The 24,294-nt window shown below is 52.0% G+C and overlaps 1 protein-coding gene across 2 annotated transcripts in view; it reads left to right on the forward strand.

The window, feature by feature from the left end:
- Positions 1 to 19,190, forward strand: part of LOC111145075 (dedicator of cytokinesis 1) — a 506,031-nt gene extending 486,841 nt beyond the window's left edge. For both annotated transcript variants that reach the window (XM_022499695.1, XM_022499696.1), the window contains exons 47-52: positions 1,332 to 1,469; positions 7,528 to 7,673; positions 10,273 to 10,471; positions 12,355 to 12,508; positions 15,088 to 15,248; positions 18,285 to 19,190. In XM_022499695.1, the coding sequence (XP_022355403.1) occupies positions 1,332 to 1,469; positions 7,528 to 7,673; positions 10,273 to 10,471; positions 12,355 to 12,508; positions 15,088 to 15,248; positions 18,285 to 18,380 (894 nt within the window). In that variant the 3' untranslated portion in view covers positions 18,381 to 19,190. The remainder of the gene's footprint in view (positions 1 to 1,331; positions 1,470 to 7,527; positions 7,674 to 10,272; positions 10,472 to 12,354; positions 12,509 to 15,087; positions 15,249 to 18,284) is intronic.
- Positions 19,191 to 24,294: the final 5,104 nt, after the last annotated feature.

A 24,294-nucleotide genomic window follows, 5' to 3' on the forward strand; every position in this document is an offset into this window, starting at 1 on the left:
GAACTGGGGAAGCACAAGGATTACTGTGAGCATTTTCTAGTGTGGAACCTGACCACACTGCAGCGAGCTCCAGGGAAGCTGCCATCTGTAGGAGTAATTCATGTGGGATGTCAAAACGTCTTCTCCATCGTGAAAGCTCACCTGTACACCCACCGTCCTCTTGGCGGTCACCGGCCAGAAGGGGACGCCTGGCCCGAACCCTGGCGGGGAGGCTCAGCTGTCAGCGAAACCAGCTTTGTGCCCGTGTAGCCTGAGGGCAGGCTGGGTGTGCTGCCAGGCGGGCTGTGATGTGGGAGCCCTGACTTCTTCTGTCTTTCCCCGGAGACCACAACAGGCAATAAATAGCACCTGCTCCAAATGGCAACCAAATACATTTTATGCATTGATTCATCTTGTTAAGAGTTCTCAAATTTGTTCACATGAAATTCAATTGTGTACTTATTATCCTGCTTCCTAATAAATCTGCTTATTTAGCTTGGTGTTCTGTCATATTAGGGAAATCTGTTTTTAATCAGGATTTTGATTTAATTATAAATTATTAAGAGGAAGCCTCTTAGCTTGATTGCATTGAGGAATGTCTAACTCCTGGTCCGTGCATTGGGGGAAAGCAGAGCCTGGGGAGAGAAGCCCTCCTGAAAGCCCTCCCCACCCCCCAACAGCAGTGATTCTAAAGGGCCTCCGGGGCTGGGGAATGAAAATGTCTCCCTGCGACGCTTTTAAAGGTCAGCTACATCTCTGCGCTTGGGAGTGAAGTGTTGGCGTGGATATTTGTGACAGCAGTGTTGGCAGGGAAGCGATTATTTTTAGTTTTAAGGAAGAATAGATTTGGTTTTCCTTTCCAAATAAGAAGATCCTTCAGGACTATAGATCACATATAATTAGATTTTTTTTAAGTTTTAGAATAGGGTTCTCAATTGCCTACAAAGGCAATATTCTGAACTAAAAAAATCTTTGCGCTATGCCATGACCCTTTGCTAATAGACCAAGTTACAGCTAAACAGATTCAAACTGCAGTTCTTGTCAGATTCACGTGGAAGGCACAGATGAGTTTATTCTGGGGTTGGTCCGCCAATGGGAGTCAGGCATAGTCACCGAGTGGCCATCGTGTGCCGAGCACTGCACTGAACGTGTCCAATTTAAAACACAAAGGATTTTAATTTGAGCATTTTCGTCTTTGGGGGTAATGTGCCTGCTGATGACTTTGATTCACGGTTTGATTTGGAAACAAAACAGTTGCATTGTGCACACAGCGCCGCTTTCTGCCTGGTGTGCACGCCTCTCTCTAGGCCATTAACCAGGAAATAAGGAGTGTTGACTGCTACGTTTTTCAGATTCCGTTTTTGGCTGAAGGGATCAGGATTCATGGAGACAAAGTCACTGAAGCACTGAGGCCATTTCATGAGAGAATGGAAGCCTGTTTCAAACAGCTGAAGGAGAAAGTGGAAAAGCAATATGGCGTCCGGACCATGGTAAGTGGGTAGCCCTGCAGAAGGGCAGGTGGGCGTCTTTGCGTCACATTGTCCAACTGTGTCGGGCTCACAGGCAGGGTGAGTAAGAGGTATACATGATGCCTGCTGGGGAAGTGGGATTTGAAGGACCTCGGCCCCCTCGGAAGTCTGTCTGCCAGTAAGCCAGCAACCTCCTTTCAATAACTGGAAATGTCAGGGTGAGTAAGCATTCATGAGTTTGCTTGATCACCAAGTGCCCTGCTCGCCTGCCTTGGACACAGTCTATCCTCAGTGCGGTGGGACAACAGCAAAACTGCCAGAGGCCCATGGGCCTCAACTTTGGCTGGTCGTAGAGGTCGCTCCTACAGCCATACCCCACACACAGAGGGGTAGGTAACACACACGCAACAGTACTCATGATGTCCTGAGGCAGAGCTGGGGCCTTTGTGCAGTCCAAAGTCAAAGTCGTTGGAGAGAGTTGCTTGGGTTACTGAGGTCTGAAATTGTCAGCAAAGACTTAGGTCTTAAAGGAGTGGCTACTGGTCTGAGCCAAGAAAGGTAAGCTGGACACAGTCTGGGGAGGAGGTGAGGAGAAAGGCCGGGAGACTGGAAATCGAATGGCAGGCCAGAGGCCGTGCAGACATAGCCGTGCCTTGGATGGAAGGGAATTCACAGGAGAAGCTGGAAAGGTGCCCAGCCTCCAAGAGCCCAGAATGGCGGTGTGGGGCAGGAATCTTTGCTCTGGATGAAGGGCAGAACTGGGCTTTTGCTAGAAGTTTGTAGAAGTTTCAAGTTTGCGGCTGGGTTCAAGCTCATGATTAGAGTGGCTTGCGATATGCTGTGATGCAGACTGGCCGGCAGTGAGAGCCTGTGGCAGGCTTGAGATGCTGTTGGGAGCCGCGCGGCGAAGCCACGTGGAGGCGAGGCCGAGCACCAGAAACCAGAGCGCCACACAGTGGTCTCTGGGGGCCTTCGTGGGTCCGAACTTTGGTCATCCCTGGACTCTGGAGATGTCCGGCACGGCAGATGACACAAGGCCTGCTTTCCGTGATTTTCAGAGAGAAGCAACAGTCTGACACAAAGAGGCAGCAAGGCTTCCGATCTAGAATCCCAGCCCTTGGCAGGAAGGGGATGAGGGCGCACACGGTCTCCACCTTCCTGCCAACGAAAGGCGTGCTGTCGAAGGCACTCTGCTTCTCACATCGCACGGCACTCTTCTCTCCTTCCTAAAGGACCAGGTGTCCAATGTAGGGCACCCTTTTGGGTTCTTTCTTAGCCCAATTCCATCCGTCTGCCGTTCCCTGCAGCTCTCTGTTGCTCTTCCTGGTGAACTCACTTCTTTTTCCCACACACGTGGCTCACTCAGCAGACACTCGTTCAGAGCTCACCGTGTGCCAGGGACCTTTCCAAGTGCTTCACAAGTACGAACTGGCTTCATCCACTTAACACTATGAACGAGGCACCGTGGTCATTGTCATTTGACAGATGGGGAGAAGGGGACATGTGGTCACACAGTAGCAGTGGCCACTGCGGCCACTGATGGAGTTTGAAGCCTGCTGGTCTGCCTCCAAGTCTTTGCTTCTAGCCACCACTCAAGTGACACGGCAGAGGTTTTCTTTTTCTTGCTCATGTGGTCGGGGGTTGGTAAGAGGCTGAGAGGCCCCCAGAGCGGGGCTGCTGGGCTCTGAGTCCACTCCATGCTGGCCCAGCCTACCCGCGCTGGCCCGCTGCGGCCGGGCTCCCACGCGCCGGCGTGTCCCCAGCAGAGTGTGAACCTGACAAAGCCAAGAGAGTGCAACCTCCGGGCTCTGGTCTGAAAACTCAGTGCCTGGGGACCCGGGGCAGCCAGCCCAGCAGGAGCTGAACAGGCTTCGGACTGGGACGCCCTCATGCCAGCCAGAACCCTTAAGGAGGGCTTTATGGCCTCAGGGCTTATGACTTATCGCAGTCGGAGTCGAGGGGCCAGAATTTCGGAGCTCCTCGTTCTGCATCTCTTCCCAAGTCTAACACTGCTCTTAAGTCTTCTAAGAAACAAACACTTGTGAGATCTCAGAGTTTGCCTCCTAAGTGAAAGTCTTCCCCTTTTACCGCTCAGGTAATTTATAGTTCAACATGACAGACACCTGTCTGGCTCACCACATGTCCTTCCCCTGTTCTGTTCTCTGCCGGGATGCGTTACGTCTGTGCGGGCTTGCTGCTGGGCCCAGGGGAGACGGAAGGCCAGGCCAGGAGGCAGGGTGTTGAGGGTGCCCCCTCCTCGAGGACAGGTTTCCCCTGTTCCTATGTAGCCATCTTTGGCCGGAGGTGAGCAGTGTCTGCCACATCGTGGGACATGGTCATGTCCCCCAAACTGCCCGCCTCTCTGTGGGGGCAGCCAGCGCAGCCCCCCGCCCCTGCCCAGCTAGGGGCTGGTCAAGCTTACTGGGATTAAGGAGTAGAATTAAGGGTGTATTTCCTCCCCTTGGATGCTTTCTTTGTTGGAGCTGCCTTCCTGGGTCCTCCCTCCTGGGAGCCTGCTTCCCTCAAGCAGACAGAGACAGACAGATGCCCTTGTCATGTTCTGAGAAACGCGGCAAATAGAAAGCAGTCTGGCATGAGCCTTTCCTGTCTTATCTACTCTGAAAACTTGCAAGCATCTCAGAATACTTGGAAAAGCAATATAGTACCATCCTGTTTTAAAAAAATGGATTTAAAAATAAAAACCCTATAGAAAAGACATAAACCATTTTGTCAATGTTTCTGATCCAGCCAAAGCCATAGATAGAAACAGAAGACTTAGACACCCTCTGACTTCTTAATCCACAGCTGGCTCCACCAGACCCCAGCTCCCTCCCCGCTGGCCTTCACCTTGCCTGTGCTGGGGCTCTAGGGGGCCACAGCTCCCTGGACAAATGCTCACACACAGCCCAGCTTTTCCAGATGCGTAGGGAGTGAGGAGTGCAGACCCCGGGGTCCCTGAGGAAAGGGCCATGAGCACCTCCTGCATTCAGCACCAGCACCTGTGTCTTCCAGAAAAGCAACGTGCCTGCTTCTCACCCTACCCCGTAAAACACTGGTCGCCTCAATGAAATTCAGCCCTGCCCACCCGCCCCTGATCTCTGGGCAGTAGGCAGGTGTGGAGGTCAAGGGGGGGCATTTGGGCTCAGTTGGAAGACAAGGACACAAAACACCTCAGAGCCTTTTGGGCAGGGTGGGGCTCGCCTCTCTTAAAAAGCAAAATGAGTGTTTGCTTCAGGCTGTAATAATGACATCAGCAAGGACAAGCTACCGGCAGAGTGTGCCAAGGCCCCCGGGTTCCAGCCGCCTCCTCCCATCTCGGCCTCACCCCGGGTTCCAGCCGCCTCCTCCCATCTCGGCCTCACACCGGCCTCTCCAGGTGGGATGATTAATCCCTGCGAGCTCTGGAGAAAGCCGAGGCTCAGAGTGGTTCCTTCCATGCGTGATGCCAGGTCACATCTTTGGTCCCAGAGCTAAAATTCTAGCCTAGTTGTCACGCCCCACCCCCACCCCTGCCAGACCTGGTGCCAGGATATGGGGACACCAGATTACTCATGTCTTCTGACGCTGGGGCTACACCTGTCAGGGCTGGGAGAAACTCAGATTGCTTCAGAAGGGGGAGAAAAAAAGTCCCAATTCTTCAATTTTTAGAGGCTCTACTCAGTCAAGATGGAATTGTGAGACAAATGGCCCAGTGGGCGCCCGTAAGTGTGGGACCCAACAGTGGCTTCTATCCCTTTTGGCCAGAGCCCTGCTCCTGCCACCCCCCCCCCCTCTCTTTGTTCTTTCCAGTCCTACTGGTAGATCCGCCAAAACTGCAGTTTGCTTCTCCAGAGACATCACCAGCCCTTTGTGGTCAGAGGGAGGATGTTCAAGGATCTTCCTGGACTGAGGTGGTTCTTATTGGCCGTCACCCCCTCCTGGTCCATGGCTGGCTCCCTCCTCTGCCCTGCGCACCTAACATAGCTGGGAGCGTCATTTCACCAGAAAGACAGAAACCCTCAGGCCAGGAGCGGGGCTCACGGCACCCGGATGGCGGAGAGGTCACGTTTCTGCTCTGTACGCTCAGCTGCATTTCCTTGAATGCAAGTCTCCCTGTGCCCGGTAGACGATGGGCTATGGAGGCAGCATCCTCCCGGCTGCAGAAATCACCTGAGCCTGACCCCGCTGGTTTTCTGCCCTTCTGCTCCCCACCTGCTGCCCACCCCCCGCCCCCCGCCTCCAGTCCAGGAGGGCTCCGTGGAAATGAAAGGCTGTTATAGGGGAGAGGCGGGAAGGCGGCCCCCCAGGGTTGGCAGGCGGCTGCTCGGATTCCGCCCCCTCCCCGTGAGCTGCCCTCAGATGCTGCTGCTGTGGAGGAAATCGTAGGGGACAGTGTGGGCTTCGCGAGGCAGAGGCTGCTCGCGGGTCTCAGTGAAACCATGAAGAGGGTCAAATCGCACAGAGATGCAGAGAAGAGCGGTGGCCAGGCGGGGCTCCGGGGGATGAGGCGGTCAGGCGGGCCTAGAGCAGCAGGCAGGCCTCTGTCCTGACCGTGTTGGGAGCAATGGGACACGGACCGTCCCGGGGTGCAGGGGTGGTGGTGGGGAGCCACGTGTCAGAGAACCAGGCCTTCTCCATGGCTCATCATGTGTCTCAGCCTGAGAAGAGCATCCTGTAGACCTTGAGTTGCTAGATTTTGTACAAGAAACATGTCCCCGATTTGAACTAATTTGTACTTAGTTTCCTTACAAAGGCCAGTTAGTGACAATGGACGTCTCCTTGAAGGTGTGCGATGGCGCCGTCCTTGGTGCCAAACCCAAGACCTACTCTCTGTGCGGGCAGACTCCAGTGACGCGTGGCTGTGATCTGGCAGTTGGCAAACCAGGGCCCGCTGCCCTTTTTGTAGCTCGGGTTTTATTAGAACGCAGCCCTGCTCACTCGTCTCTGTGTCGTCTCTGGCTGCTTTCGTGCTCTGATGGATGAGCAGGGTGGGGGGACGGAGAGCCTAAAATCTGTCTGGCCATTCACAGAACGAGTTTACCAGCTCCTGCTTTAAACTGTTCTTTTGTGGTGGTGACCCTTCTCCTCCTAACAAGAGCGTACAGATCAAGTTGTAGTTCACATGTGGAACACCTCTTGAAGAAACGGGCCCACTTTTCAGATGCGGAAGTTGTGTTCAGTGTATCATCAGCCGCGGTCCTAAACCCATCTTCTACCGGTGACGGCCCGAGGTACTGGCTTCGGAGCTGTGGGGCAGGGCGGTGGGGAGGTCAAAGCCGCACAGAGAGGAAGTGCCCTCCGTCCTCAGGTCAAAGGAAGGAGCCTCTGCAGCAGCTGGCCTTGGGGCACAGGGACACTAGCGTTTTCCAGGTAATTAAATAGTGACATGAGCTATAGCACAGTGAGTCGTGTTTGGGTGATAGAAATCCTATTTCAAAGAGAGGATGGAAAATTCCATCCAGAGGCCGTTTTTCTCCAGAATGCATCTCTAGTTCACGGCCTGGCTGGGAGGAGGAGCTTGAGTGGGTCCAGCCGTGGCTTCCTCGGCCCCGCTGTGCTGGCAGGGGAGCAAATCGGCCTTTAAATATGCAGCAGGAGTATCTTACTTTGTTCTAGAGTCAGACGCGTGACTCGGTGATCTGTGTGGTATGTCAACGTGCAGAGAGGCGCAGGGTTCATCTAAGGGTCCTAACAGTCTCTAATGTAGATGCTGCTCCGCAGATTTCTTTCATCCAGATGCGACTCTGTACATTTTCTGGCCAGTACATTCTACGATGGCTCTCGGACGGGTTGATGGATTGTGGTGTTGGTAAAAAAAAAAGTGCATTTAAAATTTTGGAAAAATAGGGAAGTTACTATATTTTTCACAATATCAGGTAAGATTTTGGAAAACCCCTGAAATAATCGTCATTTTCATCTCTCACTCTGGACGGGAGTATGCACTGCTCATCCAGGTGTGGACAGTTTTGGTCTAGAAGCTCAGTTGCTAAGACCACTTGGTCCCAAGGGTCTGACCACAGGGGCCAGAAGTCTTGGCAAAGAGCATCAAACAAGCCTCTCTCTCTCTCTCTCTCTCTCTCTCTCCCCCTCTCACTGTCAGCCCTCAAGTCTGGATGACAGAAGAGGCAGCCGTCCCCGGTCCATGGTCCGATCCTTCACGATGCCTTCTTCATCCCGGCCTCTGTCAGTGGCCTCCGTGTCTTCCCTGTCGTCGGACAGCACCCCTTCCAGGCCAGGCTCTGATGGGTGAGTCCTTCCAGCAGCAGGGAGGGGGCATAGAGGGTCCTGTGAGCAGCCAGCGGGACCCTGGGTTTGTCTGATCACAGCGGAGGATTTTTCTTAAAATCGAAACCATCTTTGAAACTAAAACCCTCCAAGACTTGGCAACTCTAGTGCCCACAACGACTTTCAGGGTCTTGTGAGTTTTTGAGAAAATATTCTTTGGGTAAGGTTTCCAGCAGATTATAAAACACTCCAGTGAGTGTTGATTTAGTTCTGTTCTGGAAGTTCTAGGAGGGTCTACATTCCTTGCTGGCTGTGTGCTTGTACTTTTCCTCTCCTGCTCATTTCCCTGGTGTCATAGCAGCGCAGAACTGTCTCACACTGTCAGCCTTGAGGGCTGGCAAGGCCGCCTTCCTTCTACAAAGCTTCTCTGGAGACCGCGGTTTGGCTGCTGAGCACCCGACAGCACAAAGTGACCTCAGAGCGGAGCGAGAAGCTAACAGACTGGTTAGTTTGGTTGAGCTCCCCACTGCGCCTCTTCTGTTAGCTTGGAGTGTTAAAAAACATCAATAATTTTTTTGTGGTTTTGAGTAACAAACATGTAAAGTTTGTTTTTATTAAATAAAAAGGAAAAATGTGTCCTGCCGTTTAAACCCCAGAGAACAACTGCTTCTTATTTTACTGGTGAGTTTGCACAGTGGTGTGTGTGTACAACCCCATCAGGTTTTCCGTCCATCGCCTCACCAAACCTGCAGGCTCCCAGCCTTTGCTACACGCAGACACACACTTCCAGAGCGCCCCAAGGAACAGCTCAAATCTAAGTGCGCTTTGTTGCCAATGACCGGTGCGCCCAGTGGAGGATTGAAAACTAAACCCACTTTTTTTTTCTGAATAGTAATTTTTATCAGTGTCTGCTACTTATAAAGCCAAATCCATATGGAAATTCTCAATTTAGAGGTATTTAAATCATGTGTCCTTGTCACTTAGAGCAAGATTGCTAAAGAAATTTAATTCAACTTTTCCCCAAGAAAATCCCCAAGCTAGTTATGAAAAGGTTTTTACATCTCCAGGAACGTAGGGGTGATGGTGGAAATTGATCTAGCGGTTGTGGATAGAGGCGAGGTGCATCACACGTGTGAACTGAATGTGCGCCTCCTTCTCCCGGGACGCGTTGTTTAACCTTGAACTGGAAGGCATCTTTATTAGACTTCAGATTTTTGTTCATTCTAGGGTTACCACCCTTAGCTGTGTAATTAATGTGGAGAAAATGAGACTTCGGTCCCAAATGGCACAGGTTACGTGCAGAATAAAGGTTCATCCCGTCCACAGGTGCTTCTCATAATGTGAAAAATTTTAAACGTAACCTGCCTTTCTCTTGGCTCTTTGCGCCCCATCAGGATGTTTACAGCTGTTCCCCCTGAGCTGAAAGATGTCCACTGATCTTATCCCCCACCATGTTAATTGTCTCAAGTTATACGAAACCTAGAATAAAATCTTGAGGATTATTCTCTTTTTATTGACTATATTCTCTATGCTCCAGTCCTCCTTCCTCTGCCTTGTTTATTGTATAACTGGAAGTTTATGAAGTGTCTGAGATATTTCATACCATTATCCATGTTAACCCTCTCTCCTAACTCCTTCCTGCAGCAGAGGCTGTAACTTCAACCTCCGACTGAGTCATTTCTTCTCTCTCCTGGTGGCTTACTAGGACAGAAACAGGATGGACCTCCCTTCACCCCCGGCTGCTCCAGTCTTGTGTTAAAATAGCAAACCACAATTGCACGTGGAAGTGTGTGCATGGTCAGCTTTGACACATGCCCTAGAAGCTAGTTCAAGGTCCACCTACTCAGTAGAACCATTAACATGGTTTTATACCAGCCAGTTGGCATTAGTAGGCCCAAGGGCAGTGGTGTCTTCTCTTTGTCTTGAGACTGGGGACGTCCAGCCCACAGGGCTTAGGGCATGGCGAGACTCCCCAGTAGGTGGCAGAGCCAAAACCCAGGTCTTCTAGCTTGGTGCTCAGTTGAAAAACTGAGGGCCTCTCATGTACCTGCAAGCGGGAATCTGAGAGCTTCTCCCCGAGTCATCCAAAAGGCTTTCAAATTGAAGCAGCTGACGTATCCGTAATCTGAGCTGGCTGTAGGAACTTGGTCAGAATTGAGATACCAGAAATTTCTTTGCATTAGCATCTGCCTATTCTTACTGCAGTTGGGATATTTTAGTATGAATCTCTATAAGGCAAGGGCGCCCCTTTTGAAACATACCCCAAATGCCATCCTCCCATCAGACATCTGCGATAATCTCTTTATGTCATCGTGTCCTGTCTGCTACTCAGACTTCACATCTCCCCGGTCCTCCTGTACATGTTCTGCTTCTTTCTACTTTGTCTCTGTTTCTTTCCAGTTCGATCTTGTCGGGTTGCACAGTCTCTCTGTTACAGCTGGTTAATATGTATCTTAATTCCCCCTTGGCCTCTCTTTATAAATCATTCCTTTCCTGTAAGCCTGCGACGTTCCCAGTCAGCGCTTCGAGTCTGCGGGAGCGCGCTCGCATTCATCTGCAGGGTGAGAAGCTACTGTTCTCTTCCTAAGTCCTGAGTGGTTTAAGGAACTGTTTCTTCTAGGTTTGCTCTGGAGCCTCTCCTGCCAAAGAAAATGCACTGTAGGTCCCAGGACAAGCTGGACAAGGACGACCCAGAGAAGGAGAAGAAGGACAAGAAGAAGGAGAAAAGGAACAGCAAACATCAGGAGATGTTCGATAAGGAATTTAAACCCACCGACGTTGCCATGCAGCAGTCTGAGGCCGTGATTCTTTCTGAGACGGTAATTTGTCCCCACTCCGCGGTAGCTTCTGGGACCTACCTCTGCTCCACATTTAGCCAATGAGGCTGTCAATTGGATTTCACTGAATTTTCTGTCAACCAGTCACTTTGCAATCTGAGGTCTCCCTCGACCCTCCCCTTGTATCATACAATGCTGTGGGGCCCCAGAGGCTCAGAGCGGAGCTGAGCTTCTTTGGAAGGTTCCTGTCTTAGCAATCATCCCCGTCCCAAAGGGGGTCCACTGGTTCTAGGCTCTCTAGTCTGCGTGCCAGTCAGACCGGCAGGCACATGCTGCTTGGCTGTCTGAAGGCAAAAGGCCGATTTGGGTGCCACAACATGGCCTTCAAGAAGGCACATGCCCTTCTGAGGCCTTCAGACACAGCTCTGACTGCTACATGAGTGTGGCCGAGGGCGTCAGAGCGCGGGGAGGGGACTGGCCAGAGGCCGGTGTTCGTGCCCAGGCACTGGGCCTCCAGCAGCTGGACGGAGAGCCAGATGGTTCCTGGTGAACCACCCAGTGTTCTCTGTCCACTAGTCTGGAAAGCTGGGGTGCCGGTGACCTTGCTGACACTAGCTGAGGTCGCCATCTCTCGAGCTCAGGATAGAGATCTCAAGTCTAGAACATCAGAACTGGGCGGGAGAGTTAACAGAAGCTCAGGATATTTATGGGGGGCTGGACACTCCACATGTCCTTTCATGTATCTTCATTTAAGCTGCCTTTTAAGCTGTTAAGACCAAGGGCCTGAGAGAAGTTGAGCCTCATGGGAGAGCTGGTCACAGTTAAATTGTGTGAAAAGGGGTCAAAGGTCAGGCCAGGCACTTGGCCGTTCCACACAGGGTCTGTCCCTCCCTGCTTTGGCCCTGTTGGCTTGCAGGGACACTAGCAGAAATGGGGTGAGTTCAGCCAAAGTAGGCCTACCGTGCTCTCGGCAAGTGCAGAGGAACGGCCCAGGGTCAGAGCACTGAACCCAGTCCCCCATCAGCCTCTCATGACTCTCAGAATAAGCACAGCCATGCTGGTCCCGGGGACAGGAAGCCCGACCTCTGGCTGGGGGCGGACTCACTGTGTTCAGTCCAGCCCAGCTACCTCTCTCTCTCCAGAGGGACTTGTCCTCTGGAGGACAGGGGTCAGTGAGGTCTGTAGGACCTGGGGGCACCTGGAGTTCAGCCTCCTCATGCCTGGGACCAGCCAGGGGCCGCAGGACAGAGCAGGCGGGCAGGTCGGAGGCACGTTTGCTGGAGTGAAAGCAGCAGCCCCATTCCCAGGGGCAAGGCCAGCACCCACTAGCGCTCCCTGGGCCCGCCAGGGTGGCCTTGGCTTTCTGCCCCACGCTGGCCCCGGAAGCTATACCTCTGTCACTCCGGGGGGCTGGGCTCAGTTTTCTCCTTGATTGGCCTCATCACCAGTCTCGTGACCTTCTGCTCAGACTCAGAGCCTGGGGTGGGACGGGGGGCCTCCGGGGCAGTTTGCTTCACACCAAGAAAGCAGCATCCGTTGATGTCTTGAGTCATCAGAATGTGCCTCGGGGGATAGGACTGTTGCCAGTCCCCATGCACATTCGTCCTGTCCAGGCCACCCTGCCCCGCCCAGGCCCAGCAATGTCTGGTGTACCTTGGCTCGTGGAGGCATCACCCTGACCGCTGCCGTCACACTCAGCTGGCGTTCTCCCTGAGTGCACGTGTCTGTGTCCACATTCCCCCTTTTTATAAGGATACCCGTCCTGTTGGGTTAGGGGCCCACCCTAATGGCCTCATCTGCAGAGGACCTGTTTCCAGATAAGGTCACAGTCACAGCTGCTGAGGGTGAGGACTTCAACCCGTGAGTCGTGGGGGTAAACAACTCAGCCATGGCAGACCCTGACTGTGCTCTTTCCTCCACCGTAGATAAGCCCCCTGCGGCCCCAGAGACCGAAGAGCCAGGTGATCAACGTCACTGGAAGTGAACGACGTTTCTCAGTGTCCCCGTCGTCACCGTCCTCCCAGCCAGTACCCCCTCCGGTCACACCAAGGGCCAAGCTCAGCTTCAGTTTGCAGTCGAGTGAGTGGAACATTCTCCACGTTGGAATTCGTGACTTTGCTCTGGGACTCCCTCCTTGCCCAGAGGCTTAAAGTTAGGCTCGCCTCCTCCCCTTGATACAGATAGAGTTTCCACAAGCACCTGGGTCTAGGGAGTCCCCTTGGGCTTTGGCAGATCAGTCTTCCCAAGTTCCCTGGGTGGAAAAGTGAGTTCTCAGAACCTCCCTTGTGGGTGCGAGAGGCCCATGGACAGCCTCCCTCTTTGTATCATAGGGTACGAGCCACAGGAGGGTCTTGGGCATTCCTGTGTTGAGGTGGAACATAAAGTGAAAAAGCATTTCCAGGCTATTCTGAAGAGCTAAGCACATAACTAATTTTTCTAGTTTCTCCCAATTTCTAGGGTTGCCGTGACTTATTACCATAAACTTGTTGGTTAAAGCAACAGAGATTTATTCCCTCACCCTTGTGGAGGCCAGAAATCAGAAATCAAGATAAAGAAGCAACCCCGTTTCCTGCCTTTCTTGCTGTTGGTAGCTTCTGACAGTCCTCAGCGCTCCCTAGCTTACAGATATACCCTCCAGTCTCTGCCTCTCTTCGTGTGGCCTACTCTCCCGGGTCCTCTCCTCTTCTTACAAGGACACCAGACCTTGGCTTTAGGACCCGCCATAAATCAAGGATGATTTCATCTTGGGATCCTTAATTCATTTCATCTGCAAAGATCCTGTATTCACATCAGGTCACGTTCTGGGGTTCTGGGTGGACATGAATTTTGGAGGGACACAATTCAACCCACTACCAGTGGTAATCAGCTTTTCACCGCTAAATCCAGGCCTGCCGGAGAGGAAAGGTCTTGGCAAGGGGAAGGTGTCTGGGAGTGCAGGCCACCTTTCTCCTCGGGAGAACCCACATTCCTTCCTCTGCCCTGTGCAGAGGGTCTGGAAGGCATGGACCATTGTCCTTTGCACCTGGTTTTCTTCTTGCTGAAAGGGGAGCAGTGGCCATTCTGGGGACTGTCAGGTGGGGGGCCAGCACTGCAGCCACGGACAAGCCCAACTGAGGGACAGCTTCCCGGCCGCTGGGAAGCAGACAGGCTCTGTGTATTCTATCCTCATATCCTTACACTATTGCCCCAGAAGCTGCTTCTGAACATATTTGATTATTTCCTTTAATAATTAAAAAACAAGCAGCACTGCAACTGGAAAACACTTGGAGGTGTCTTGACATTAGACCTAGGATCACCACGGGCCCCAGCAAAGCCGCTCCAAGTCTATACCCCAAAGAATTAAAAACAAGGACTCGATGTATATGAACGTTCACAGCTGCGTTCTTCACAGTAACAGAAGGTGGAAACATCCCGAGTTTTCATCACCCGATGGATGGATAAACGAGATGTGCATCCAGAGACATAGCCACATGGTGGAGTAGTACTCAGCCATAATAAGGAACAGAACTCCATCACGAGAGAGCCTCAGACACATTACGCTCAGTGAAATATGCCAGACGCAAAAGAACAAGTTTGCTAGGATTCCACTTATGTGAAATATCTAAACAGGCAAATTCGTAGAGACGGTAGATTAGAGGTATTAGGCTGCGGAGGGGGTGGGGAGGTTTTTGCTCTCTGGGGACAGACTGTGCATTTGGGGTGATAAGAGAGTTTAGAAATGGGTAGTGGTTGCCCACACTGAATGTAATCAATGCCTCCGATTTATACAATGAATTACGGTTAAAATGGCAAACTGTATGTTCTGTGAAGTTTCACAAATACGCAAGCGAGAAGCGTGAGGGCGGTCGTCCTATCAGATGTGTTCTCGCTCGCTGCCTTGGATTCACTGGCAAGCCTCCGTCAGAAACCCACAACTCCCCCCAGGAATTCTTTCCCCTAAAGAAGGATTTTTCATCCAATGGGTGGGTGGGGAAACCTTCAAGAGACCCATCAGTAAAAATGTCCATTTACCTCTAATATAAAAGAAAAACACATTTTTTTTTCTAAGTCTCCACAAGGGTTGAGAGTATCCTATCTTAATGATTTTACTTCCATTTGAAACTGGCTGTTTTTTAAGTTGGCTTTAAAAATCAATCGTACTTCCCCCTCGGCTTCTTGAAAAGTAACAGCTGCAGTGCCCGTGACCGCTAATAATGGTATTCCGGACCGTTGTGGGTTTCCGTGTTGGGAGAGACTTGAAGGCTGGATGACTGGCCTGCTGCTGCGTCGTTAGCTTTCCCTTCCTGCAGCCCTCCCAGTAACAGCCACAGGACACTGGTTCGGGCTCTGAAAGCACCAGTGTAGACAGTCCTTGTGACCCCCTGCTGTTTAGATGCCACCACAGCACAGAGGCTCGAGGAGGGGTCAGGAGGAGCCCCGGCTTGACATGGCTGTGTTTACAATGGATTGATGCCTCCTTTAAACTCGGGTTTTACATGTCTTCAGGGCGCTTGGTATTCTCGTTCTAGAACATTCCTTTAGGAAAGGATCCGACCCCTCCCAGCGTACCTTTCTTCTCCATCAGCCTCCCCTGCCTCTCCTGGAGAGAAGGTGAAGCAGCCATGTGGGCACTCAGGCCTAGTGGCCCAGTTTGATTCTGAATCTGTCCGGTTTTCCAGGTTTGGAGTTGAACGGCGTGAGCAGCATGACCGGGATGGACACGGCCGAGGTCCCACCGCCCCTTCCTCTCAAAGGCAGCATGGCAGATTATGGGAACTTGGTGGAAAACCAGGATTTGATCAGCTCACCCACACCCCCACCCCCTCCTCCTCACCAGAGGGTAAGTCAGCCGGGAACCCGAAATGTGGGTTTTTAAAACCGTTCCCTCCTCCACCAAATAGGAATCCCTCCTTCCTGATGTTAGCATGCTTGTGTTGGGCCAGCCCACATTAGATTTTGACAAAAGAGGTCAAAGCGAGAAAAGCTCTGTCTACGGGATCTTGGTTCTGTGGCATCCAACCCGCTCTGGAAACACTCCTTAGAGATCCAGCCCGTTCCTTTCCTGGTTCTCAAGGGTTTTTGTTCTCAGGTGGCCGCAGGCCGAGGTCAGCGTGCACGCTTCCCTGCTAAAAACCAATATAAATCCTACGTACTCTTTCTTTCTTTCTTTCTTTCTTCCTATGGGTACTTTTTATGGGGTGTTCTGCAAGTTTATTATCTGCTCTTGTGAGCGGGGCAGGAGAGACGGGATTTACTTACAGTACACGTATTTCGTTCTTCCTCTTATATAAAAACACACACCAGCAGTGGGGCTTCATCTTGGATGCTGAAGGGATACTGACCTTCTGAGACCTTTCAGATCAGCCCTCTGTCCCCAGAAATGCCATGATGGGGGACTGGCCCTGGAGATGGGGCCACGTTCCTCCGTGATGGTTCTGCAGGAGGCTAGGATGGTTTGTTCAACCACAGAAAACAGGAGTCTGACCTTTCCCGCTGACTTTTAACTCTAAGTTAGAAGGAGAGAGGCCCAGGGAGTTGAGTGAGAACATTGATTGTTCTGGGTGTTGTTTTCCTAACAGCTTAGTTAACCGATCACACCTTTGTTTTGATACCTTTATTTAATTGGAAAAGCAGGACTGTCTCCTGGGTCTCTCTACACCACTGAACTGAAAATTCTGAACTTGGAAATACTACCAAATCTATTTTGTTACAGATCAATGCAGGGGCAACGTTTTCTCATCTCCAGTGCCATCGCTCCATCATTCGAAGTGACTGATGCCACATGCTGTTGGGTCAGGAAGGAACATATGCGAGCCTTGGCTCCCCTTAGAAATGGGTTGTGATTTCAATTAGATTAATTACCCAAGTCTCGTTGCTGTGTGTGTCTTGTTGATTCCCCTGCAGCACCAGAGCGAGTTCCAGTGACACGCCTGTGGATTCGTGTGTCATAATCCATTGGGGGCAGTGGTGTTTCCAGGGCGTCCCCCTCTGAGCAGGCCCTGCAGGCTGTTGTAGGGGAACGATCGCTCATCTGCTTTCGGGGGATGATCGATACCTCCTGTCGCTGTCATTGATCGGCCTCGGGCTTGTGGTCAACCCTGTCTCTGGTTGTCGCCACTTTAAGCTGTCATTTCTTTCCCAGTGGCTCTTACAAGCAATAATTTGACCTGTCACTTTGCTTCATTGCAATAAACCCGCTGTCTCCTACCTGGCACAGGGGCATCTCCAGAATTGTGCCCGCGTCTGGCTGGGTTCACCTGACTCGCTCCGACCCCCTGTGGTGGCTTGCATGCGTACATGAAATAGGTGTTTGCTTCTGTTTTTAACTGTTCTGACCGACCTTGAGAAAACTCAAGAGTCTGTTTGTTACTTCATTTTTTATCACGTCTCAATGTCCGTGCCTCGGCTGTGCATGTCCCTATTTATTCTCTTCTGTGTGTCAGGCACGGGGTCATCTTAGTAGTTCCCTGTCTGGGAATCGGGAGAAATTCAGTCACTAGCAGAGAAACTGTGGTGTCGCCGTTCTGTCCTTGAAACTTCGTCCCTCACGTTGCATTACACGTGAGCCTCCGCCAAGAGAGGATGCCACAAGACCCCCCTCACTTAGGTGATGGTGTTCTGTGATCTCCCTCCAGTTCACTCTGCCTGTGGCCCGTCTGCTCGTGTTTTCTTCCATCCGCTCATTCGAGGCTTCATTTTCTCCCCACGTTGACTCACTCATTCGCTTATGTGTTCGACCCACGTGTATTTATAGAGCATCTCCCACGGGGCAGGAGTCTGACCGTTGGGAGCGTGCAGCCGGCTGCCCTCAGTCACTCATGCCCGGACAGGTCCATGAAGTGGGAGGTCTTCCCATCACCTTGGCAATTGTCGAATCCTTTGCAGGACTCCAAGGGCAAACGATGGCCCATGGATCAAGCACAGCCACTGCCTTTTCTTTTTTTCTTTTCCAGAGAGACAGAGAGTGTGGGGGGGCGGGGCAGAGGGAGAGGGAGAAGCCCAGGCAGACTCCCTACAGAGCACAGAGCCTGACATGGGGCTCGATCTCACAACCCTGAGTTCATGATCTGAGCTGAAATCAAGAGTCAGATCCCTAACTGACCGAGCTACCTGGTGTCCTGACCAGCTACCTTTTTTGGGTAAATAGTTCCGTGGAGACCCAGCTGTGTGCATTCTGTGGAGGGTGTGTTTCCCCCATGAAGAGTTCAGCTGCCCCCTATTGCTGCTCTTGCCCCCAGTTTGCAGTTTTGGAAGAGACTGGATGGAAAACTGCCTTTAAAGGAGTCTCTTGGCTAGTGGCCACAGGTACCCAGCTGACCCTCTCTCGTACAGCTTTTCCAGTTCCAAGAGCAAAGGGAGGGCTTCTCACCCACCCCTGGAGAGCCTGTCCCAGGACCACTTTGTCCCTACACAGTTGAGGAACATGGTCGGGGAACACGAGCCAAGGCCCATGGATCCTCATCAAAGGGCACTTGGCTGGGACAGCGCCAGGCCACCGGGGTGGCCCTGGGTCAGCTCTGCCCCTGGGATCCCCTGGCTCTTCACCATTTAAACTGTCCAGTTCTGAAACCAGTCCGTTTCCAGGGACCCCGGGGACTGAAAGGCCCTGGAATGAAAGCCGCCAGGCACAGAGCAGCGGTGTCCCTTCTCAGGTCCATGCAGACAGACGGCTGATGCGCTTTGCAAACAGCAGCTGATCGGGGATGCCAGAAAGGCCTGTCACCACCAGCTGCCCGGCCCCAGGTCCCACGGAGAGGGCTGTCCCCTCATCCCCCCGAGGGTGCAGAGTAACTTTCCGCGGCCGCCCTGACTCCGCCGCTGGGCCCCACCCAGAGCGCATCACTAACGCCGCACCCGACCTCGGTCTGTCTTCCAGCACCTGCCCCCTCCGCTGCCCAGCAAAACCCCGCCGCCGCCCCCTCCAAAGACAACGCGCAAGCAGACGTCGGTGGACTCGGGCATCGTGCAGTGAAGGCCTCGGGCCCGCCCTCCTCTCCCTCCGTGTCTTCTCCCGTGTCTGCTCTTTACCTCATGGGGCCCGTGGTGTCGGACACGTGGTGGGGTCACTTGTCCTGCAGAGGCGTCTCTTTCCAGCTGTGGCGTGAGTGGCCTTCTGCATCGGGAAGCTACGTGGATGTGGGTCTGGAACGTCCTGTTGTGCTTATCGAAACTGGAGGCTTCTGACTGTGTCTGTCTGGAGAGAGCCCAAGTCTTGCCCAGAAGCCCTGTCTGTGCCAAATGACACGAGCAGGGAACACGGTTGACCCGGGTTTGGCGCAGTACGAGGGGCGAGGCCGTCACCTGTAAGACCATGTAGTGAGTGAGTGCTCTTTTCTCCCGAGGCCGGCCCCAAGCTGGCCCCTGAAGGGTGTTTACTCAGCCGTGGTCCCGCGGGTGTGACTTTGTGGTCAAGTGTATCTTCAACCTGTATGGGGCGTTTAAGGTCAGCCCTTTGGAGGAGGGGGACAGTTTCCTGATTTCCTTTGGTATAATTTAAAATAGGATTATTTCTCAGCTACTGAACAGTTACTAATTTATGGAGTGGAAACACCAGTAGAAATACCGAATCAAGAGGGAGAGGGAATACAAGTATAGGAAGTCCATTTTCTTTCTTTTTAAAAAGAAAAGGTCCATAGCGCACAGATGGCTTTAATTGGTGAGTTCTTCCTGTCCTCAGTCTGTACAGAAGTTTGTATATATGGTGGTTCTTAGTTCTGGCTATTGTGATAGACTTCCACACGTGATTCTCGATATGTGTTCTTAATTTTTAACTGCTGGAAGTATAAAAAAACACAAATTAAGTTTTGTTGATTTTTTTCCCCCTAAGCGCTGAAGTCCTGACAGTGTTGGTGGACGATGATTTAAAAAACAAAACTAACTTTGTATGACCTAATATTTTTATTCTGTCATCTATATTTTTTTATCCACTATAATCATGCTACTCTCCTAGTAGGCTCAAAAGTTACTCATTGACAACAAAAAATAAAAAGCCATTTAAAAAGACGGAGTGTCTGAACACCGTTTTTATCCTTCAGTGTGACACAATGTATCTCCAAATGCCGTTGTTGCGTTTTTCTTTCTTAAACAGCTTTGTGACTTGCATTTACATATGTGCGCATGTTTCTTAACCGCTGCTGTTGTCTCTCACTTGTGGCCCCACCCAGATCGACAGCCCCTGTCTGTCCCTCGTGTGTCTGTGTGTCCCTACAGAGGGAGCGGAGCAGAGCCCAGCTGGCTGACGCTTCCCCCCTCAGCCTGACCCGGCTCCAGCTGCGCGTCACTTCTGCCCCTCACAGCCTTTCAGCGGCTGACCTGAGAGCGGGTTTTGTTTGATGCGATGCGTCGTTCGGCATCACACTCCAGAGCCCTCTGGATCTTCAGTGACGAGAAACAAAGAAGGCGACGGGGTCCTCTTTTCCATGTAAAGCTCACTTGCCTGTTCCTTCCAGATGTGTCCCTGTTGCCACCACAAGGATGTGCTCCACGGCCCCGTTAACCCGACCTCCAGGGAACTTGCCGCAGAACCCAGGAGACTCAGGATCCTTCTCTCCTACTCAATCTCTCTCCTTGCCCAACCCAGTTTATTCATCCTTGCTGTAAATATCCCATCCACCCCAAGGAAGTGTGAGACTCAAGTGAATATAGAATTTTTTCCTTTGTGAATTCTTACTCTTCAACTGAGATAAATATTCCTCCTCCCTTGAGTGTATTGGAAACTGCACACCATCGGAGATCCTAAAAGAAGTGCATTGGGCATCCTGACCTGGGAAAGGAGAGGACGAGAGAGTCCGGCCCCTGGCGGTGGGTCCTTGTGCGGTAGCCAGCATCGCACACTGCAGAAGCTGTTGCCCCAAATTGTAAAAGTAGTTCCTGGCCCTACAAAAAAAAGAATAGTTATTTTTCTTTGAGAATGGGTTCTGGTTCCAGTTGTCTCCCCATGCGGCCTCCTCCTGAAAGTCTTCCTGGATGATGCTTCTCAACCTTTCTTTCCTCATTAACTTCCAAGGAGCATTTTTAGACATTTTCTTCCTAATCATTTCCCCATTAAGAAATTTTGACCATACAGATGTGCTATGTGTGTACTTATGTATTTTATGTGTATCTCTGCTTTTTACGTGAGCCAAGCAAGTTTTTTGGTCCCTTAAGCACTGATTTCCACCCCCTTAGAGGTAATATGGCCTCATTGAGAATGCATGCTCTAACACAGGAATGGTGGGGATCTTAGGTTCTATTTTTGCTTTGGGTGCCAGGAAGCTCAAAGCCAAGTTTAGCTCTCACGCATCGAGCTACATTTTGGTTTTACTCGCCTGCCTTCCAAAATGCTCTCTAGTCTATTACAAATCCATCTTGATTTCACCTTACTTAACTTTATTTTATTTTTAACTACCCGGTTTAATACATATTTTTCTCAAATCTTTATTAAAAGAAGATAGCGCATGAGCTGTATTTTACAAGTATACACGTCTTTTTCCTTTTTCAAAGCCACCCTTGGTGCTTGAAGAGTGCTCGCTAGTATTTAAAGAAATTCGTTTTTAATCAATGTTAAGATCATTCTTTCTGCCAAAGATTTGATCGTTTCACGTCCTCACAGGTTTCTTCACTCTGATTCTTCTGCTCAGTCGGGCGATCTGGTCCACGTCCCCGAAGTTTTGGCTGACGTCATGGATTTTAGCTCTCATGTTTTCGTTCTATCTCTGATTACTTTTTAGCATTTTGCGTACTTTTTAAGGTCTTTTTCAGGACTTTACATTTTGTTATTTTTTTTTTAATCTGCCCTCTCTGAATTAAACATCTAACGTTTAGTTGGGGATGCCTCGGAAAAACCCAACAGGGAACCTGATGGGTCAATAACCCTGTGCACCCGAATAAAGCCAAATGAGGCTTTTGTCTTCCACCAGGACAGAGAAACCCGTGCTCCATCCATGTCCTGCAACGGCCTAAACCCAGCAGCCTGGGCCTGAGAGGGGAGCAGGGACTGTGTGCTGTGTGATACACAGCAAAGCTCTTTTTGCTAATACTGGTGGGTTCATTTCAGCCCCCAGCAAAAGACTTGTGACCGTTACTATTACATGTCAACTTGACCGAGCTATAGCATCTGGTGAGTCAGATGCTAATCTAGCGGTTGTGTTGGAGATACTTGGTGAATGTGGTTCACATCTACAGTTGACTTGAAGTAAAGGAAATCACTCTCAGTAATGTGGGTGGGCCTCGTCCAATCAGTTGAAGTCCTTAAGGGCAAGAACTGAGGTTTCCTGGAGAAGAAATTCAGCCTCCAGACTGCAGTGTGGAAACCTGGCCTGAGTTTCCAGACTGGGCTAGGAATGCTGGATTTGCCAGTCTCTAGAATCACACGAACCAATTGCTTTAACTGAATCTCTCAGTCTCTGGGTATCCGTATATCCTGTTGGCTCAGTTTCCGTGAGGAGCCGTGATACAAGAGTATCGGGAGCTATTCAGAGCAAAAATGGTCGCACAAGAGACAAGAGGTGGAGCACAGTAAATGTCCTCTAGAAAAGTGGTGTTTCAACAGACAGAGGTAGCTGTAGAGTGGAAATACCCAGACAGATGCCCAGAGTAGAGATCGCAGAGAAACACTCAGCCTCTCCAGTTCACCAGTCCGACGATAACAACACCGACTGCCCACATTGTCCTTTGTGTCCTGGGGCTGGAGTGTCCCAATGGTTTCCTCCACAGGTCTGGCACTGGGGCTGCCTGAGGGCCCTCTCTCTAACTCTCTTTCTCTGTGTCCCCTCTCCACCCCACCCCGCTGTCTTTCATCCTCTAGGGCCATTTTATCTGTAGGAGATGACTTTGGAAGGCCAAGTTTCTGCCTGTTTGAACTCTGCACAGAACGTACCTTCTCTGTGAAGCCACTCTGAGACTGTGGCGTGACCATCCCTGTGGCCCAGCAGCAGTGCTGGGTGCCCGTCCTCTGGGCCCACGCAGTCAGGTTCTGCATTCTCCCTCCGAATCCCAGCCTGTCCCAGTGAGTCCCAGCCTCTCCTGGGCTCCTGGGCGCCAGCGCTGCCCAACCCTTTGCAGGTCGGCTTTGGAGCTGGTGCTGGAAACGGCCTCCCGCAGCAGCCCTGCTTCCGCTGCACGTTCTCTTGACTACCTTCGCGGCATCTGACGTCTCCACGGCGTGTCCTGTAGTCCTCCGGCGGCCTCGCTGCCTTTCCTGACCCGGGAAGGAATCCCAGCCCTCTTTCCGGCTCCGGGGCAGCATTTCTGCATCTCCCTGGTGTCCTGTAGTTTTATTCACCTATGGTCGCCCTTCTAGCTGTTGCTACTCATGTTTATTTTCAGTATTGGAAAGTGCTGGATTTCCTCTACTGTTTATCCCTTTTCTTACTTCTCTTAACTGGGCGTGTCACTTTGTATCCATTTGGATGGTGTTCACAGCGACAGGCCCTATACTTTGTCAGGCACAGTGGCGCCTAGTGATGGAGCGTGAAGGACATGGGGAGCGTGGGGGGGCACGGGGAGCAGGGCAGAGCATGGCTGACGGAAGCTGATGTGGACGGTGTGAGCAGGGCTGCGGTGGACCTGCGTGGACTGTGGGTGGACTTTGCAGCCACTCCAGAGCACATCCTGGACTGCGGTGGCCTGGGCGTGGCAGGGACTGTGAGTGCTCCAGGACCCGTGGATCCCATGTCCCAGGGGACCTGCCTGTGAAGGGGCCCCTCGTCAGACCTCGCCTGGTCAGTGGTGTCCGAACAGCCCTCGGCTGCTCTTCCAGGAAGGGGTCTTTGGGCCGTGGCCCCACTTGCCCTTGTTGGCTTCAGGCAGCGTCGCAAGCCACAAGAAGCAGCAGGACCATCTTGCGTCCTGGCACCGCTCCTGGCATCTTGTCTCACCAAGTAGACTCGCTCCTTGCCACAGACTGTGTGGGGGCACGGAGTCCTTCGAATCTTCCATAAATCCCGTGGCTCCAAAAGGAACGCTCCGCGCCTTTCTCTTCGTTCCCCGTCCCTTCCTTCCGGAACAGCTCAGCCCTAAGGCAGGTGTCTGTGCTGGGGCAAGAGCTGGGGGAGGGGCTGGCGAGTCCTGGACCCAAATGCAGCAGGAGGGACCCGGGACCTGCCTTCCCCAGGGTGAGGGCCGGGTGGGGGGGGGCGCCGTCCCTGCGAAGGACTGAAGGCAGCTGGAAGGCGCGGCTGCGGGGTCTCCCGAAATGTACTCCGTTCGACGAAGCAGGTGGCCGCGCCTCACCGTGGTGGTGGGCTTTGGGTTTGCGGCACCGGCAGAGTCCGTGATGCTCGCGCTGGGGGTGGACAGGGAGAGAGATGCTCCTAGGAGGGTGTCCGCAAGCGCACCTGAGCCGCTCCCTCCCCGTGAAGCCAGGTCAGGCGGGAGCAGACGGCTTTCTCCCGAGCTGCCCTGACTGAGAGACGGCACTTACCTCGGCCAGGGCTGGTGGCGTCCCTCGTCCCACCGGGATTGTGGCGGGCACATCCGCAGGACACGGCAGCAGGCTGTGCGGAAACCGCACGTGGAAATGGCCAGGCGTCTAGAAGCCGCTCTGAAAGCCCGAGTCCTCGGCTCCTAATGCAGAAGCGCAGCAATTGGGGGTAAAATAAGCAGTTTGGGAAAGGAATATTTTTGAATTAGCATAAATTATACCTATTTAAAAATCCTTGTTAACAGTTAATTTAGCATTAGGAACACTTGCGTTGGAGGGGAGGGCACTATCGAAAAAGGAGCTACCTGCAGAAGGCATGGTTATTTTTAAGCTCCTGCATATTTGGGGTTTCTCCGCAGGGAGCACAGATGACCTCCATGGGCTTTCATTGCTTCCGAAGGCTCTTCCACATGAAAAGTGAATTTTGGAAAGTGAAGCAATTATAATGGAAAAGCAGCATCGGAACCTTCCCTCAGCTTTGCAG

The sequence above is a fragment of the Enhydra lutris genome, unplaced genomic scaffold (genome assembly GCF_002288905.1).
Source record: "Enhydra lutris kenyoni isolate GAN:26980312 unplaced genomic scaffold, ASM228890v2 scaffoldscaffold12, whole genome shotgun sequence".
NCBI lineage: Eukaryota > Metazoa > Chordata > Mammalia > Carnivora > Mustelidae > Enhydra > Enhydra lutris.